We start from the raw sequence: 16,036 nt of genomic DNA, 5'->3' as shown, positions 1-16,036 counted from the left end.
CAAAACACTACACACAATTCTCTACTTAGAACACAAAAATCTAACAGGAAGTGACTTGCTTTCCTTTTCCAAACACAACCAATCAAACCAATCAAAATGCTACACTTATTCACCAGGTCACACACACACTCCTCACATGTGCAAACACTAATAGCTTAACTGATCACTAACCAATCACTGCTTTACTGAAGTATAACACTATAAATAGGTCAAAGGTCAGATTACCTGTTTTGAACAATGGATGCCAACAATGGACAGAGAGCAAGAGTAGTAGGAGGGAGAGGAAGAGGAAGAAGAGGACGAGGGTACAGAAGAGAAGGAAGGAGAGCCATCTCTGATGAGATTAGGGCAACACTTGTTGATCATGTGATCAACCACAGTTTGTGACCATGAGAGAGGCTGGACTGAGAGTCCAGCCCAACTTGAGTCGATTTACAGTGGCGTCCATAATTTGAACCTTCAGATATTAGAACAGGTACGCAACTATCTAATGACTATTTTAGCATTACAGTAATGTACTGTAAAATACATATGACTGCATAGTATTGCATAAACATTTTTTAACTCTAAGCCATCCATTTACTGCACTGCATTGAATGAATGACGTTGGTTATCAGGCTGTACTACATGTTTTTGTACATTGTTTACAGTTCCTATGCTGAACACATACTGTGTTGAATTCTGTACAGAGTGGAAAGGCAAAGACATCATGGAGGACGAGGACACTTGTTCACAGATGTACAAGAGACTGCAATTATAAATATGGTTTTGGCCAACAATGCAATTAGTCATCCTCTATGATAACAGTATTGGAGTATTGGAACTGGATGCCCGTGTAATTCACCATTAATTTATTTATGTGGATGAGGTTGGCTTCAACCTCACCAAAACCAGGCGCCGCGGAAGAAATGTAATAGGACAGAGGGCAATGACCAATGTCCCTGGACAGCGTGGGGGTAATATAACTATGTGTGCTGCCATCACTCAAAACGGGGTCCTCCGTCACAACGCCACACTGGGTCCGTACAACACCGGCCATATGCTCACTTTTCTGGATGCTGATAGATTTGTGGGACTTTATGGGACAATGTTAGTTTTCACCGGGCTGTTCTGGTCCAAAACCGGTTTGCCACCCCTCCACAATGTGTAGTTTTGTACCTACCCCCATATTCACCTTTTCTAAAGCCCATAGAGGAATTCTTCTCAGCCCGGCGCTGGAAAGTGTATGATCGCCAACCCTATGCCCGCATGCCGCTTCTCCAGGCAATGGAGGACGAATGTGGGGACATAGAGGTTGCCTCTGTCCAAGGTTGGATACGCCATGCTAGGAGATACTTCCCTCCATGTGGGGACATAGAGGTTGCCTCTGTCCAAGGTTGGACACGCCATGCTAGGAGATACTTCCCTCCATGTGGGGACATAGAGGTTGCCTCTGTCCAAGGTTGGATACGCCATGCTAGGAGATACTTCCCTCCATGTGGGGACATAGAGGTTGCCTCTGTCCAAGGTTGGATACGCCATGCTAGGAGATACTTCCCTCCATGTGGGGACATAGAGGTGGCCTCTGTCCAAGGTTGGACACGCCATTCTAGGAGATACTTCCCTCCATGTGGGGACATAGAGGTTGCCTCTGTCCAAGGTTGGATACGCCATGCTAGGAGATACTTCCCTCCATGTGGGGACATAGAGGTTGCCTCTGTCCAAGGTTGGATACACCATGCTAGGAGATACTTCCCTCCATTTGGGGACATAGAGGTTGCCTCTGTCCAAGGTTGGATACGCCATGCTAGGAGATACTTCCCTCCATGTGGGGACATAGAGGTTGCCTCTGTCCAAGGTTGGATACGCCATGCTAGGAGATACTTCCCTCCATGTGGGGACATAGAGGTTGCCTCTGTCCAAGGTTGGATACGCCATGCTAGGAGATACTTCCCTCCATGTGTGGACATAGAGGTTGCCTCTGTCCAAGGTTGGATACACCATGCTAGGAGATACTTCCCTCCATGTGGGGACATAGAGGTTGCCTCTGTCCAAGGTTGGAAACGCCATGCTAGGAGATACTTCCCTCCATGTGGGGACATAGAGGTTGCCTCTGTCCAAGGTTGGAAACGCCATGCTAGGAGATACTTCCCTCCATGTGGGGACATAGAGGTTGCCTCTGTCCAAGGTTGGACACGCCATGCTAGGAGATACTTCCCTCGATGTTTGGCAAGAGAAAACATATCTTGTGATGTGGACAAAGTATTGTGGCCAGACCCAGGCCGGAGAAGAGATGAAGCGTAGCTTAGCACTGGTGACTGCCCCCACCCTACCAATTTCTGGACTGCCCCCCCCACCCCCCGGGACCCCTCACACACAATTGTGTTCTTTACTGTATTCTAAAGAATACACTTTTGGTTTACATATGTTTATGGTTTTGTTGTATGCTACTGTATACAACAGTAATGTTTGGCCTAATAAATATTTTCTGTTTCTACATTGCATTGGTGTTTACAGTGTACTTGTTACCCCTCTCAGCAGATGACTTTCACTGTAGAACATTGTATTGAAATGTAGATATAAGCCTATGAAAGACCAAAGAGCTCTAGATTTAGAACAACAGTGTTTACATGGTATATCCAAAAATGTAGTATTATGAAAACAGTGTTTGCCATTTGATGCAAATGCTTCATTCTGACATGTGTTTATGGCATTTTGAATGCAGTGTTACATTTTGAAGGAGATGTGAGGCATTTTGAATGCAGTGTTACATTTTGAAGGAGATGTGAGGCATTTTGAATGCAGTGTTACATTTTGAAGGAGATGTGAGGCATTTTGAATGCAGTGTTACATTTTGAAGGAGATGTGAGGCATTTTGCATTTTGTGTGTAGAGTTTTGAAAAAAAGGAGACCGTTTTGAAAATGTGTGTAAGCAGTTGGAAAAAACTCTAAAGGATCCCTTTACATATAATTTAGTATTTTGTTCATCAGTCCATTGGTGATACCCCCCCCATGTCAGCTGTGACGTTTTCAAGATGGAGCTGAACTTGTAATGATGATGAATGGTCCCAACTTCAAACTAGGACTTTATATGAGACAAGATGACAATGTTACCGTATATTGCTGTTATTGACAGCTATATATATTTTTTTCACTTTGAAGCTTGGTAATGATAATAATGCAAGTGGAATACTTTAAGTGTTGTCAGTCCCAGTGTCATAGTGTCACCAGTCAGTGTGTAAGCCATAACAGCAGTTGTCCTCAGCTGATGTGTGTGTGTCCCATGGAAACACTCTCTTCAGGTGTGTCAACATATTTTAATTGGCTCTCGGATGACCACCTGTTTGTTAACTCTGAAAACAGTGACATCAGGTGATTTTTTTTTTATGTGACAATGCCAAAGCAAGTAAAAATAAACAGTAAACAAAAGTGAGAGGACACAAAACAACATCAACAAAAAAAGAAAGAAATGAACAGTAACACATTGCATGAATGTTTTAAAAAGATCAAGACATATCATATATTATCAGCTATGTGTTAGCAATGTATAGTGTGTGCCAATGGCTGTAGTACATATAGTAGGGGAAGATAAATACACAGATATATAGATAGTATTTACAATGTTGTTTGTGTTCCACTGGTTGCCCGTATCGCATTGCAACAGTCCACAAATCTTGCTGATGTGATGGCACACTGTGGTATTTCACCTGATGGATATGGTAGTTTGTCAACGTTTGATTTGGTTTCAAATTCTTTGTGGATATGTGTAATCTGAAGGAAATACGTGTCTCTAATATGGTCATATATTGGGCAGGAGGTTAGGAAGTTCAGCTCAGTTTCCACCTCATTTTTTGGGCAGTGAGCACATAGCCAGGTCTGCCTTTTGGTGGCCTTTCTCAATAGCAAGGCTATGCTCACTGAGTCTGTACATAGTCAAGGATTATCTTAATTTGGGGTCAAGGGTCAGGTATTCTGCCACTTTGCACTGTCTGTTTAGGGCAAGATAGTGTTCCAATTTGCTCTGTTTTTGGGTTGATTCTTTCCAGTGTGTCAAATAGTAACTTTTTGCTTTTCATGATTTTGTTGGGTCTAAATCTGTTGCTGTCCTGGGGCTCTGTGGGGTCTGTTTGTGTTTGTGAACAGAGCCCCAGAACCAGCTGGCTGAGGGGACTCTAGGTTCATCTCTCTGTAGGTGATGTCTTTGTGATGGAATGTGTGGGCATCGCTTCCTTTCAGCTGGTTGTAGAATTTTAGAATCTATTTTCTGGAGTTTGATAATTAGCAGGTATTTCATTGTTTGGACGTTTGCGTTGGACACAGAGTATAGTGTTTTTTTGCAGAATTCTGCTTGCAGAGTCTCAATTTGGTGAATTGTTGGTTGGTGAGTGGACCCCAGACCTCACAACCATGAAGGGCAATGAGCTCTATAACAGACTGAATTATTTTTAGCCAGATCCTAATTGGGATGTTGAGTTTTAGGTTCCTTCAGAAGGCCCTTTTTGCCTTCTCTCTCAGATCGTTCACAGCCTTGTAGAAGTTACCTGTGGTGTTGATGTTTAGGCTGAGGTAGGTGTAATTCGTTTTCTCTAGTAATTCTTTGTGGTGTCTAGATAAAATTTGTATTTGTTGTTTTGGATACTGGACCTTTTTGGAGCACCATTATTTTTGCCTTACTGAGATTTACTGTCAGGGCCCAGGTATGTCAGGGCCCAGGTCTGTCAGGGCCCAGGTCTGTCAGGGTTCAGGTCTGTCAGGGCCCAGGTCTGTCAGGGCCCAGGTCTGTCAGGGCCCAGGTCTGTCAGGGACCAAGTCTGGCAGAATCTGTGCAGAATGTCTAGGTGCTGCTGTAGGCCCTCCTTGGTTAGGGACAGAAGCACCAGATCATCAGCAAACAGTAGACATTTGAGTCCAGTAGTGTGAGGCTGGGTGCTGCAGAATGTTCTATTGACCAATTCATTGATATAAAGAGGGTGGGGCTGGATCTCTATCTCACTCCACGGCCCTGAGGAAAGAAGGAAAGTCTTTTTCGCCCATTTTAAATGCACACTTGTTCTTTGTGTACATTGTTTTCCTTCCTTCCTTTCTTCCCTCCCGTCCACTACTGTTTACACCACTGAACTAATGAGATATGTCGACGTTAGTATTCTGTAGAGAAGGCGGTATTCTCACAGGACAGTTTTACTGTATCTGTCATCCTCTGCAGACTGGAGACAGTGTCAACAAACACCCCTCCCTGCCTCTCCTCCTTCCTCCCTCCCTGTGTCATCCTCTGCAGACTATAGACACAGTGTCAACAAACACCCCTCCCTGGCTCCCTGCCTGCCTCCCTCCCTCCATCCCTGTGTCATCATCTGCAGAGAGAGTTTCTAAGCAGTATGGACAAACAGGTCCTCATTAGGTATCTCATTAGACTGACTGTGTATTCAGTAGGAGACTCATGTGTTGACATGTAGATAGAGGTCTAGTAGTCATCCTCTATGATAACACTGAATAACACAAAGAGTCAAATCTAGGCCTGATCTCTACAATGAGCCGATCTAGGCCCAATCTCCACAATGATCTGATCTAGGCCCACTCTCCACAATGATCCGATCTAGGCACACTCTCCACAATGATTCGATCTAGGCACGATCTTTACAATGAATAACGTCTAGACCTGATCTCCACAATGATCCGATCCAGGCACGTTCTCTACAACGATTCGATCTAGGCCCGTTCTTTACCAACGATCCGATCTAGGCCCGTTCTCTACCAACGATCCAATCTAGGTCCAATCTTTTCTCCAAAATAAGTAGCAGACGATATAGTACAGTGATCGCATACATTTTTAGAATGTGTATCCGCTGTCGGGATCAAGGTCCTGATGATGAGCCAATTAGAAGAATCTGGTGTGTTAGAGCAGGGTTGGAGAGAAAGCCTGCAGACCCAGCAGCAGCAGACCATTTCAATGAATTTACATTGAACCAACGTGGAATAGATGTTGAATTGACATCTGTGGGATTTTACGCATCAGTTAACCACGTCACGTTTGATGAAAAGATCATGATTATTAGAAAGCAAATTACGGACTCCTCTTTAAATCTGCATATTTCTCCAAAGCTCAGTTGTCCTGAGTCTGCACAACTCTGCCAGGACCTAGGATCAAGAGAGACGCTCAAGTGTTTTAGTACTATATCTCTTGACACAATGATGAAAATAATCATGGCCTCTAAAGCTTCAAGCTGCATACTGGACCCTATTCCAACTGAACTACTGAAAGCGCTGCTTCCTGTGCTTGGCCCTCCTATGTTGAACATAATAAACGGCTCTCTATCCACCGGATGTGTACCAAACTCACTAAAAGTCTCTTGAAAAATCCAAACCTTGACCCAGAAAATATTTTAAACTATTGGCCTATATTGAATCTCCCATTCCTCTCAAATGCTAGCAAAACATGTTGCGGAGCAACTCACTGCCTTCCCGAAGACAAATAATGTATACAAAACGCTTCAGTCTGGTTTTAGACCCCATCATAGCACTGAGACTGCACTTGTGAAGGTGGTAAATGACCTTTCAATGGCATCAGACCGAGGCTTTGCATCTGTCCTCGTGCTCCTAAGTGCTGCTTTTGATACCATCGATCACCGCATTCTTTTGGAGAGATTGGAAACCAAAATTGGTCTACACGGACAAGTTCTGGCCCGGTTTAGATCTTATCTGTCGGAAAGATATCAGTTTGTCTCTGTGGATGATTTGTCCTCTGACAAATCAACTGTAAATTTCGGTGTTCCTCAAGGTTCCGTTATGGGACCACTATTGTTTTCACTATATATTTTACCTCTTGATGATGTCATTTGGAAACATAATGTTAACTTTCACTGCTATGTGGACGACACACGGCTGTACATTTCGATGAAACATGGTGAAGCCCCAAATTTGCCCTCGCTAGAAGCTTGTGTTTCAGACATAAGGAAGTGGATGGCTGCAAATGTTCTACTTTTAAACTTGGACAAAACAGAGATGCTGGTTCTAGGTCCCAAGAAACAGAGATCTTCTGTTGAATCTGACAATTCATCTTGTTGGTTATACAGTCTCAAATAAAACTGTGCAGGTCCTCGGCGTTACTCTGGACCCTGATCTCTCTTTTGACGAACATATCAACACTGTTTCAAGGACAGCTTTTTTCCATCTCAAATCAAATCAAATCAAATTTTATTTGTCACATACACATGGTTAGCAGATGTGAATGCGAGTGTAGCGAAATGCTTGTGCTTCTAGTTCCGACAATGCAGTAATAACGAACAAGCAATCTAACTAACAATTCCATCAACATCTTCGTAACACTGCAAAAATAAGGGACTTTCTTTTTTTTTGTCAGGGGTTTGACTACTGCAATGCTCTACTTTCTGGCTACCCGGGATAAAGCACTTCAGTTAGTGCTAAACACGGCTGCTAGAATCTTGACTAGAACCAAAGAAATTGATCATATTACTCCAGTGCTAGCCTCTCTACACCGGCTTCCTGTTAAGGCAAGGGCTGATTTCAAGGTTTTACTGCTAACCTACAAAGCATTACATGGGCTTGCTCCTACCTATCTTTCCGATTGGGTCCTGCCACACATACCTACACGTACACTACGGTCACAAGACGCAGGCCTCCTAACTGTCCCTAGAATTTCTAAGCAAACAGCTGGAGGCAGGGCTTTCTCCTATAGAGCTCAATTTTTATGGAATGGTCTGCCTACCCATGTGAGAGATGTAGACTCGGTCTCAACTTTTAAGTCTTTTATTGAAGACTCATCTCTTCGGTAGGTCCTATGATTGAGTGTAGTCTGGCCCAGGAGTGTGAAGGTGAACGGAAAGGCACTGGAGCAACGACTTGCCCTTGCTGTCTCTGCCTGGCTGGTTCCCCTCTTTCCACTGGGATTCTCTGCCTCTAACCCTTTTACAGGGGCTGAATCACTGGCTTACTGTTGCTCTTTCATGTCGTCCCTAGGAGGGATGCTTCACTTGAGTGGGTTGAGTCACTGACGTGATCTTCCTGTCTGGGTTGGCGCCCCCCCTTGGAGTTCGTGCCATGGTGGAGATCTTTGTGGGCTATACTCGGCCTTGTCTCAGGATGGTAGGTTGGTGGTTGAAGATATCCCTCTTGTGGTGTGGGGGCTGTGCTTTGGCAAAGTGGGTGGGGTTATATCCTGCCTGTTTGGCCCTGTCCGGGGGTATCATCGGATGGGGCCACAGTGTCTCCTGACCACTCCTGTCTCAGCCTCCAGTATTTATGCTGCAGTAGTTCATGTATCGGGGGGCTAGGGTCAGTTTGTTATATCTGGAGTATTTCTCCTGTCTTATCCGGTGTCCTGTGTGAATTGAAGTAGGCTCTCTCTAATTCCCTCTCTATTTCTCTCTCCTTTCTTTACTTTCTTTCTTTCTCGGAGGAGGAGGACCTGAGCCCTAGGACCATGCCTCAGGACTACCTGGCCTGAACTCCTTACTGTCCCCAGTCCACCTGGCCGGGCTGCTGCTCCAGTTTCAACTGTTCTGCCTGCGGCTATGGAACCCTGACCTGTTCACCGGACGTTCTACCTGTCCCAGACCTGCTGTTTTCAACTCTCTAGAGACAGCAGGAGTGGCAGAGATAATCTGAATGTTCGGCTATGAAAAGCCAACTGACATTTACTCCTGAGGTGCTGACCTGTTGCACTCTCGACAACCAATGTGATTATTATTATTTGACCCTGCTGGTCATCTATGAACATTTGAACATCTTGGCCATGTTCTGTTATAATCTCCACCCGGCACAACCAGAAGAGGACTGGCCACCCCTCATTGCCTGGTTCCTCTCTAGGTTTCTTCCTAGGTTTTGGCCTTTCTAGGGAGTTTTTCCTAGCCATCCGTGCTTCTACAACTGCATTGCTTGCTGTTTGGGGTTTTAGGCTGGGTTTCTGTACAGCACTTTGTGACATCAGCTGATGTAAGAAGGGCTTCATAAATACTTTTGATTTGATAGCAATCTGGTGACTGACAACACAGTCCAAAGATTAGTTGATTCATGATTCTGAGCTGGGGAATACAACCGTTTTACTTCACTAAATCTATTTCAAGTATCATTTCACATTTTAGATTTTACCAAACTAACATAATGTAGTAAAACTAACAGAATACATTATTATACGTGTCGTTAGCTGTTTCAGTGTTTCCCAAAAGGTCAACAACATTTAGGTTTTTGTCCTGATTCATCTAATCAAAGGCTTGATGATGAGTCGATTAGCTGAATCAGGTGTGTTGGTGCAGTAACTAAAATGTGAATCCCTTTGGGTTCCCAGGACCAGGATTGGGAACCAGTGATGTAACTCTATGTGTTGTACTAATGACCAACAGGTATTGATGATCCAGTATATAAGTCTGTTGTCTCTGCCCAGGTACTCACACTAGACCTGGGCTGTCAGGTCCACCATATCACCTGAGGAGGTGGGTTCACCGTTACATTTACATGATAAACAGTGGCTTTAGTAGTTGATGGAGATGTTGACATTCTGGTATTTAGTTTGATGTCTGAAGTGAGTGGTTTAATTAACTATTTTTTAGCAACTGGTATCAAATGCAGTAACATTGAATACATAAATAAATACAATTTAAATATAATATTAATTTATTTATTATTATAAATTATTTGCAATTTACAATTTTGATGAACTTGGATAATTTCCTTTCCACTAACGATGCTTAAATTATGTTTTGGTCAACAGGTGAAGTAATGTGCAGTTTTGAATATATCTATATTTGTAATAATGTATTCATGGATAATGTATTTCCACAGATTATCACCAGCCAGAGGGAGACGTTAACACCTCCAGTCAGGATGAGTTCCCTGACCTCTGACCCTAACCAGACAGACGTCAACACCATCATCCGACCCCCTTACTTCTTCATCAGTGGTTTCATAGCCATCCCCGACATGAACTACTACTACATCTTCCTCTGTTTTGTTTACATCATCTCTCTGGTAAGGCTGTAGCTCTGGTCCAGGGTGTTACTAACTACTTCTGGTCCAGGGTGTTACTAACTAGCTCTGGTCCAGGGTGTTACTAACTACTTCTGGTCCAGGGTGATACTAACTACTTCTGGTCCAGGGTGATACTAACTAGCTCTGGTCCAGGGTGTTACTAACTACTTCTGGTCCAGGTTGATACTAACTAGCTCTGGTCCAGGGTGTTACTAACTACTTCTGGTCCAGGGTGATACTAACTAGCTCTGGTCCAGGGTGTTACTAACTACTTCTGGTCCAGGTTGATACTAACTAGCTCTGGTCCAGGGTGTTACTAACTACTTCTGGTCCAGGGTGTTACTAACTAGCTCTGGTCCAGGGTGGTACAAACTACTTCTGGTCCAGGGTGATACTAACTAGCTCTGGTCCAGGGTGTTACGAACTACTTCTGTTCCAGGGTGTTACTAACCAGCTCTGGTCCAGGGTGTTACTAACTAGCTCTGGTCCAGGGTGTTACTAACCAGCTCTGGTCCAGGGTGTTACTAACCTGCTCTGGTCCAGGGTGTTACTAACCAGCTCTGGTCTAGGGTGTTACTAACCTGCTCTGGTCCAGGGTGTTACTAACTAGCTCTGGTCCAGGGTATTACTAACCAGCTCTGGTCCAAGGTGTTACTAACTAGCTAGTTGTTCACTTTCCTCAGGAAAGCACACTTAAGGAAACGTAATATACTATACATTTCCATTTTGGGTCATTTCTGCTGTGTGTGTGTGTGTGTGTGTGTGTGTGTGTGTGTGTGTGTGTGTGTGTGTGTGTGTGTGTGTGTGTGTGTGCGTTGGGTCTAGGTGGGCAACACCTTCGTCATGACTGGCATCTACGTGGACCGCAGTCTCCACAGGTAATCAGACCTCTTTAATCTCATTAACACAATACATTGTATAACAGCCTTTATTGGACATTCTATCTTATTGAAGTCCCAGTTCATGTTCATTCAGACATGTGTGTGGGAGCCTGCCCTGCTCCCCGTTCCCCTGAACCTCACAGACATGTGTGTGGGAGCCTGCCCTGCTACCCGTTCCCCTGGACCTCACAGACATGTGTGTGGGAGCCTGCCCTGCTACCCGTTCCCCTGGACCTCACAGACATGTGTGTGGGAGCCTGCCCTGCTCCCCGATCTCCATTACATAATACTTAGATTAATATTAAAATATATCTATGTTCTGACCTTACAGCCCCAAGTACATCGCTGTGTTCAACCTGGCCTTCACAGACGTGTGTGAAAGCACAGCCCTGGTTCCCAAGCTGCTGGACATGTTTCTGTTCAGCAGACAGCTCATCTCCTACGATCAGTGTCTCACGAGCCTCTTCTTCGTCTTCCTCTTCATCACCATGCAGTCCTTCAACCTCACCATCCTCTCCTATGACAGACTGGTGGCCATCTGCTACCCGCTCAGGTCTCAGATAATATATCATATTATTAACTCAATTAAAATAACATTCAGAAACACTATTTAATTTTACCCTTCTGGGATAAAAAAAATATTGTGAATTGAAAAATGTGATTTATTTGACAATTTATTCAAATGTATTTATTAAATATATTAATATTTTAAAAAAAATACAATTTAACATGGATTCACTGCATTTAAAATCATATATAAGGATATATATATAAGGATATCGTGCTGACCCCTGCAAGTTCTCCAAATGTGGGAATCTCGACTGAATAATTATATATATGAAAAAACATACAAAGACAAATCATATAAACCATTGACGATAATAACATGATAAGGTTGAAGATCTTTTCCCCCACAGAGATGCTATTAAATGACCAGAGGGGCTGTGTCATCAACTCTCAAAGTTCCATTGTAATGTTCTTTCCAGGTACCACATGATGATCACACACAGGTCCATGCTCCAGCTGACGGGGGCCGCCTGGGCGTTTGCTGTGTTGATGGTGTTGATCTCTGTGTGTCTCATCACCCGGCTCTCTTTCTGTAGGTTAGTATGTTAGTATGTATCGTGTTGTAGTGCACCGACTCCACTGCAAAAGCATAGCTTCTGTGAAGTATAGATTTATCTGTTAAATCACATCAAACTATTGGTTTCAGACATACGAACCTCCAGTCCAATGACTTGCTGGTGCAAAAAAATCTATTCATGATATAGTATAGTAGATATAAATATAGTCAAATATAATATATCCTTACGTTGATGAATGCTCCCGCTGTTTTATTGTCAGACTTGATCAAGACGTGCGGGTCAACACCTGCTCTTTCCATGACTGACCAGGTGAATCCAGGTTTAACCTATGATCCCTTATTGATGTCACTTGTTTAAACCTGATATTGATCCCTTTGCGCGCCAATCCCTTTAGCGGGATCGAAGTAACAGTCAGTATCTAGTGTGGCCACCAGCTGCATTAAAACCTCTTAGGGATCCCTTAACTCTCCAATCCCTTTAGCGGGATCGATTTGACCACATCCAGTGAAATTCCAGTGAAATTGCAGAGCGACAAATTCAAACTTCAACCGAAAATATAAGTGTATTACATCAAAATGAAGCTTAACTTCTTGTTCATCCAGCCGCAGTGTCAGATTTTTAAAAAGCAGACCATGTGATTATCTGAGGACAGCGCCCCGCATACAAACACATGAAAGTAATTTTCAACCAGGTGGCGACACGGAAGTCAGAAATAACGATATAATAAATACCTTACTTATTAAGATCTTCTTCTTTTTTTTCTCAAATGTCTCAGTGACACAATGAATGGTCGTTTTGTTCGATAAATTCCTTCTTTATATCCCCAAAATGTCCATTTATTTGGCGAGTTTTATTCAGAAATACACCGGTTCCAACTCGCCCAACATGACTACAAAGTATCTAATAAATTACCTGTAAACTTGGTCCAAACATTTCAAACAACGTTCCTAATCCAACCTCAGGTATCCTAAAACGTAAATAATAATCAACAAAATTTAAGACGGGATAAACTGTTTCCAATAAATATAAAAACTAAAAACAACGCGAAGCACCAAACAGTAGAATCCATCTGGACACAAACAAAGAACAGCTGTACTTCTTCATTTCTCAAAAGAAAAACATCGAACAATTTCTAAAGACTGTTGCCATCTAGTGCAAGCCATAGGAAATGCAACCAGGTTCCTATTAAATAGGGCTTCCCATAGAAACTTTTTTGGGAAATACTATGACCTCAATTGTTTTCCCCCTGGAAGGTTTGTCCTCAGTTTTGCCTGCCATATCAGTTCTGTTATACTCACAGACATTATTTTAACAGTTTTAGAAATGTTACTGTTTTCTATCCAAATCTACTAATAATATGCATATCCTAGCTTCTGGGCCTGAGTAACAGGCAGTTTACTTTGGGCACAATTTTCATCCGGACTTGAAAATACTGCCCCCTTGCCTCCCTAAAATGTTTTAAATCCACGTAAATGGGGAAAGGCAGGTGTGGGTACTGATGGGGGATTGAGTGCGTAATGCTGGGGATCCTGGCGCCCTCGAGCTCCAGGTGAGGCAGAGCGGGTGTGACAAGTCACTTGTTAAATCCACTTAAATCAGTGTAGATGAAGGGGAGGAGACATGTTACAAAAGTTTTTTTAAGCCTTGAGACAAGCAAGACATGGATTATGTATGTGTGCCATTCAGTGGGTGAATGGGAAAAACAAAATATTTAAGTGCCTTTGAACGGGGTATGGTAGTAGGTGCCAGGCGCACCGGTTTGTGTCAAGAACTGCAATGCTGCTGATTTTTTCATGCTCAACAATTTCCAGTGTGAATCTAGAATTGTCCAACACCCAAAGGACATCCAGCCAACTTGACACAACTGTGGGAAACATTGAAGTCAACATGGGCCAGCATCCCTGTGGAATGCTTTCGACACCTTGTAGAGTCCAACGAATTGAGGCTGTAAAAGGAGGTTAATAAACTCAATATTAGGAAGGTGTTGCTAATGTTTTGTAAATTCAGTACCCCTTAACTTATTCCACATTTTGATGTGTTACAGCCTGAATTGAAAATATATGAATTTAAATTTCTCAACAATCAGGGATTAAAACCAAAATTATTTTCCAAATGTTTTGTTCTGAACCACTATTTTTATTTTTGTTCCAACCAGCAAAACACATTTCTGATTATTAATTATTTTCCACTATTTTTGTTCCAACCAGCAAAACACTGAAGCAGTTCCTTTATGTTCCTTCATCTTGAATGTGAGAGGAATTCCAGTGGCGGAGGTGTACCAATAGCTGGTCGAGAATTTTTTTGACACATTTCTGTTGTTCACTCTAATATCTGGGTAATAACATGGTCTATAATGTATTGTATTGTAGGTCTCTGGTGATCAACAGCTACTTCTGTGACCACGGTCCCCTGTTCCGTCTGGCGGCCCCCTGTTCTAATGTGGTCCCTAACATAGCGATGAGCGAAATCAACCCCTGTATAGTTCTCTATCTCCCAATGATCTTCATCATATCATCATACATCTGTATAACACACGCCCTGTTCACCGTCACACTGCCCCAGGACAGGTGAGAAGTCATACTGATTGGAATAAGTAAGTCAAGCCAGAACGGCCCATATGCTGATTGGTGTGAGGCCTCAGAAATATGTTTTTAGTTATGGACTTGTTACAGGAATGATAAATGCTGGGAAATATTGAGAATGCAATTAAACTGTATAGATAATCACATGGTGTACTGACACACATTCTCGCTCTCGCTCTCTCGCTCTCTCTTTCTTTCTCTCTCTATGTCCACCTCTTTCTCTCTCTCTCTCTCTCTTTCTTTCTCTCTCACCGTCCACCTCTCTTTCTCTCTCTCTCTCTCTCTCCATCTCTCACCCTCCACCTCTCTCTCCCTCTCTCTCCCTCTCTCACCCTCCACCTCTCTTTCTCCCTCTCTCCCTCTCTCTATCCACTTCTTTCTGTCTCTCTGTCTCTCTCCCTCTACCTCTTTCTCTCACTCCCTCTCTGTCCACCTCTTTCTGTCTCTCTCACTCTCTCCTTCTCTCCCTCCACCTCTCTCTCTCCCTCTCTCTCTCTTTCTTACCCTCTCTCACGCTCTCTTTCCCACTCTTTATCTCTCTCTCTGTCCACCTCTCTCTGTTTCCCCCCCCCCTCTCTCTCTCTCTCTCCCAGACTCAGAGCCATTAAGACATGTACCTCACACCTAATACTGGTGGCCATATTCTACCTGCCCATTATTTTCACGTACTCTCTCTACTCCATCATACCAACCAACGCCCGGATCATCAATCTCTCCCTGACCTCGATACTGCCACCAATGCTCAATCCCATCGTATACGTTCTGAAGACGGAGGAGTTTAAGGTATCAGCCAAGAAGATGCTCAGAAGAGGGGCCCAAAGAGCTGTGACGCAGGTCAAAACAACATGAAGTTCTTGAATTTTTTCTCTTAAAAATAATATATTTACACTGCCTTCTGAAAGTATTCACACCTAAACAACCATTTAAGTCTTGGCATAGATTTTCAAGGCGATTTACGTTTAAACTGTAACTAACCCACTCAGGAACATTCACTGTCATCTTGATAAGCAACGCCAGTGTATATTTGATCTCATGTTTTGGGTTATTGTCTGAACTGTGAATTTGTCTTCCAGTGTCTTTTGGAAGTCAGACTGAAGACTACCTAACCCCTCAACACTCTAACCACTAGGTTACCTGCCGCCTCTACACTCTAACCACTAGGCTACCTGCCGCCCCTACACTCTAACTGAACCAGCTTTTCCTCTCAGATTTAGCCGGTGCTTAGTTTCTTTTTATCCTAAAAAACTCTAGTCCTTGCCGATGACAAGCATACCTATGTTGCAGCCACCACCATGCTTGGAAATATGTGGTACTTAGTGATCTGTTGAGTTGGATTTACCCCAACCATAACACTTTGTATTCAGGACATAAAGTTAACTACTTAGCCATTTATTTTTACAGTTTTACTTTAGTGCCTTATTGAAAACAGGACTCTTGTCTTGGAATATCTCACAGGTTTCCTTCTTTTCAGGCTGTAATTTAGGTTAGTATTGTGGAGTAACTACAAAGGTGTTGATCCATCCTCAGT

General features: G+C 43.2%; 1 protein-coding gene across 1 annotated transcript; it reads left to right on the top strand.

Moving 5' to 3' along the window:
- Positions 1-9,780: 9,780 nt before the first annotated feature.
- LOC112239679 (olfactory receptor 146-like) lies at positions 9,781-16,000 on the top strand. Its single transcript, XM_042309519.1, has 6 exons — positions 9,781-9,960; positions 10,786-10,838; positions 11,173-11,394; positions 11,828-11,944; positions 14,296-14,493; positions 15,102-16,000. Exons 1-6 carry the CDS (start codon positions 9,817-9,819, stop codon positions 15,355-15,357), a joined length of 990 nt encoding a protein of 329 aa, XP_042165453.1. The 5' UTR covers positions 9,781-9,816; the 3' UTR covers positions 15,358-16,000.
- The last annotated feature ends 36 nt before the right edge of the window (positions 16,001-16,036 follow it).

The sequence above is a fragment of the Oncorhynchus tshawytscha genome, linkage group LG30 (genome assembly GCF_018296145.1).
Source record: "Oncorhynchus tshawytscha isolate Ot180627B linkage group LG30, Otsh_v2.0, whole genome shotgun sequence".
Classification (NCBI taxonomy): domain Eukaryota; kingdom Metazoa; phylum Chordata; class Actinopteri; order Salmoniformes; family Salmonidae; genus Oncorhynchus; species Oncorhynchus tshawytscha.
Note: the sequence above shows the minus strand (reverse complement) of the source record. Positions and strands in the feature narration are given on the sequence as shown.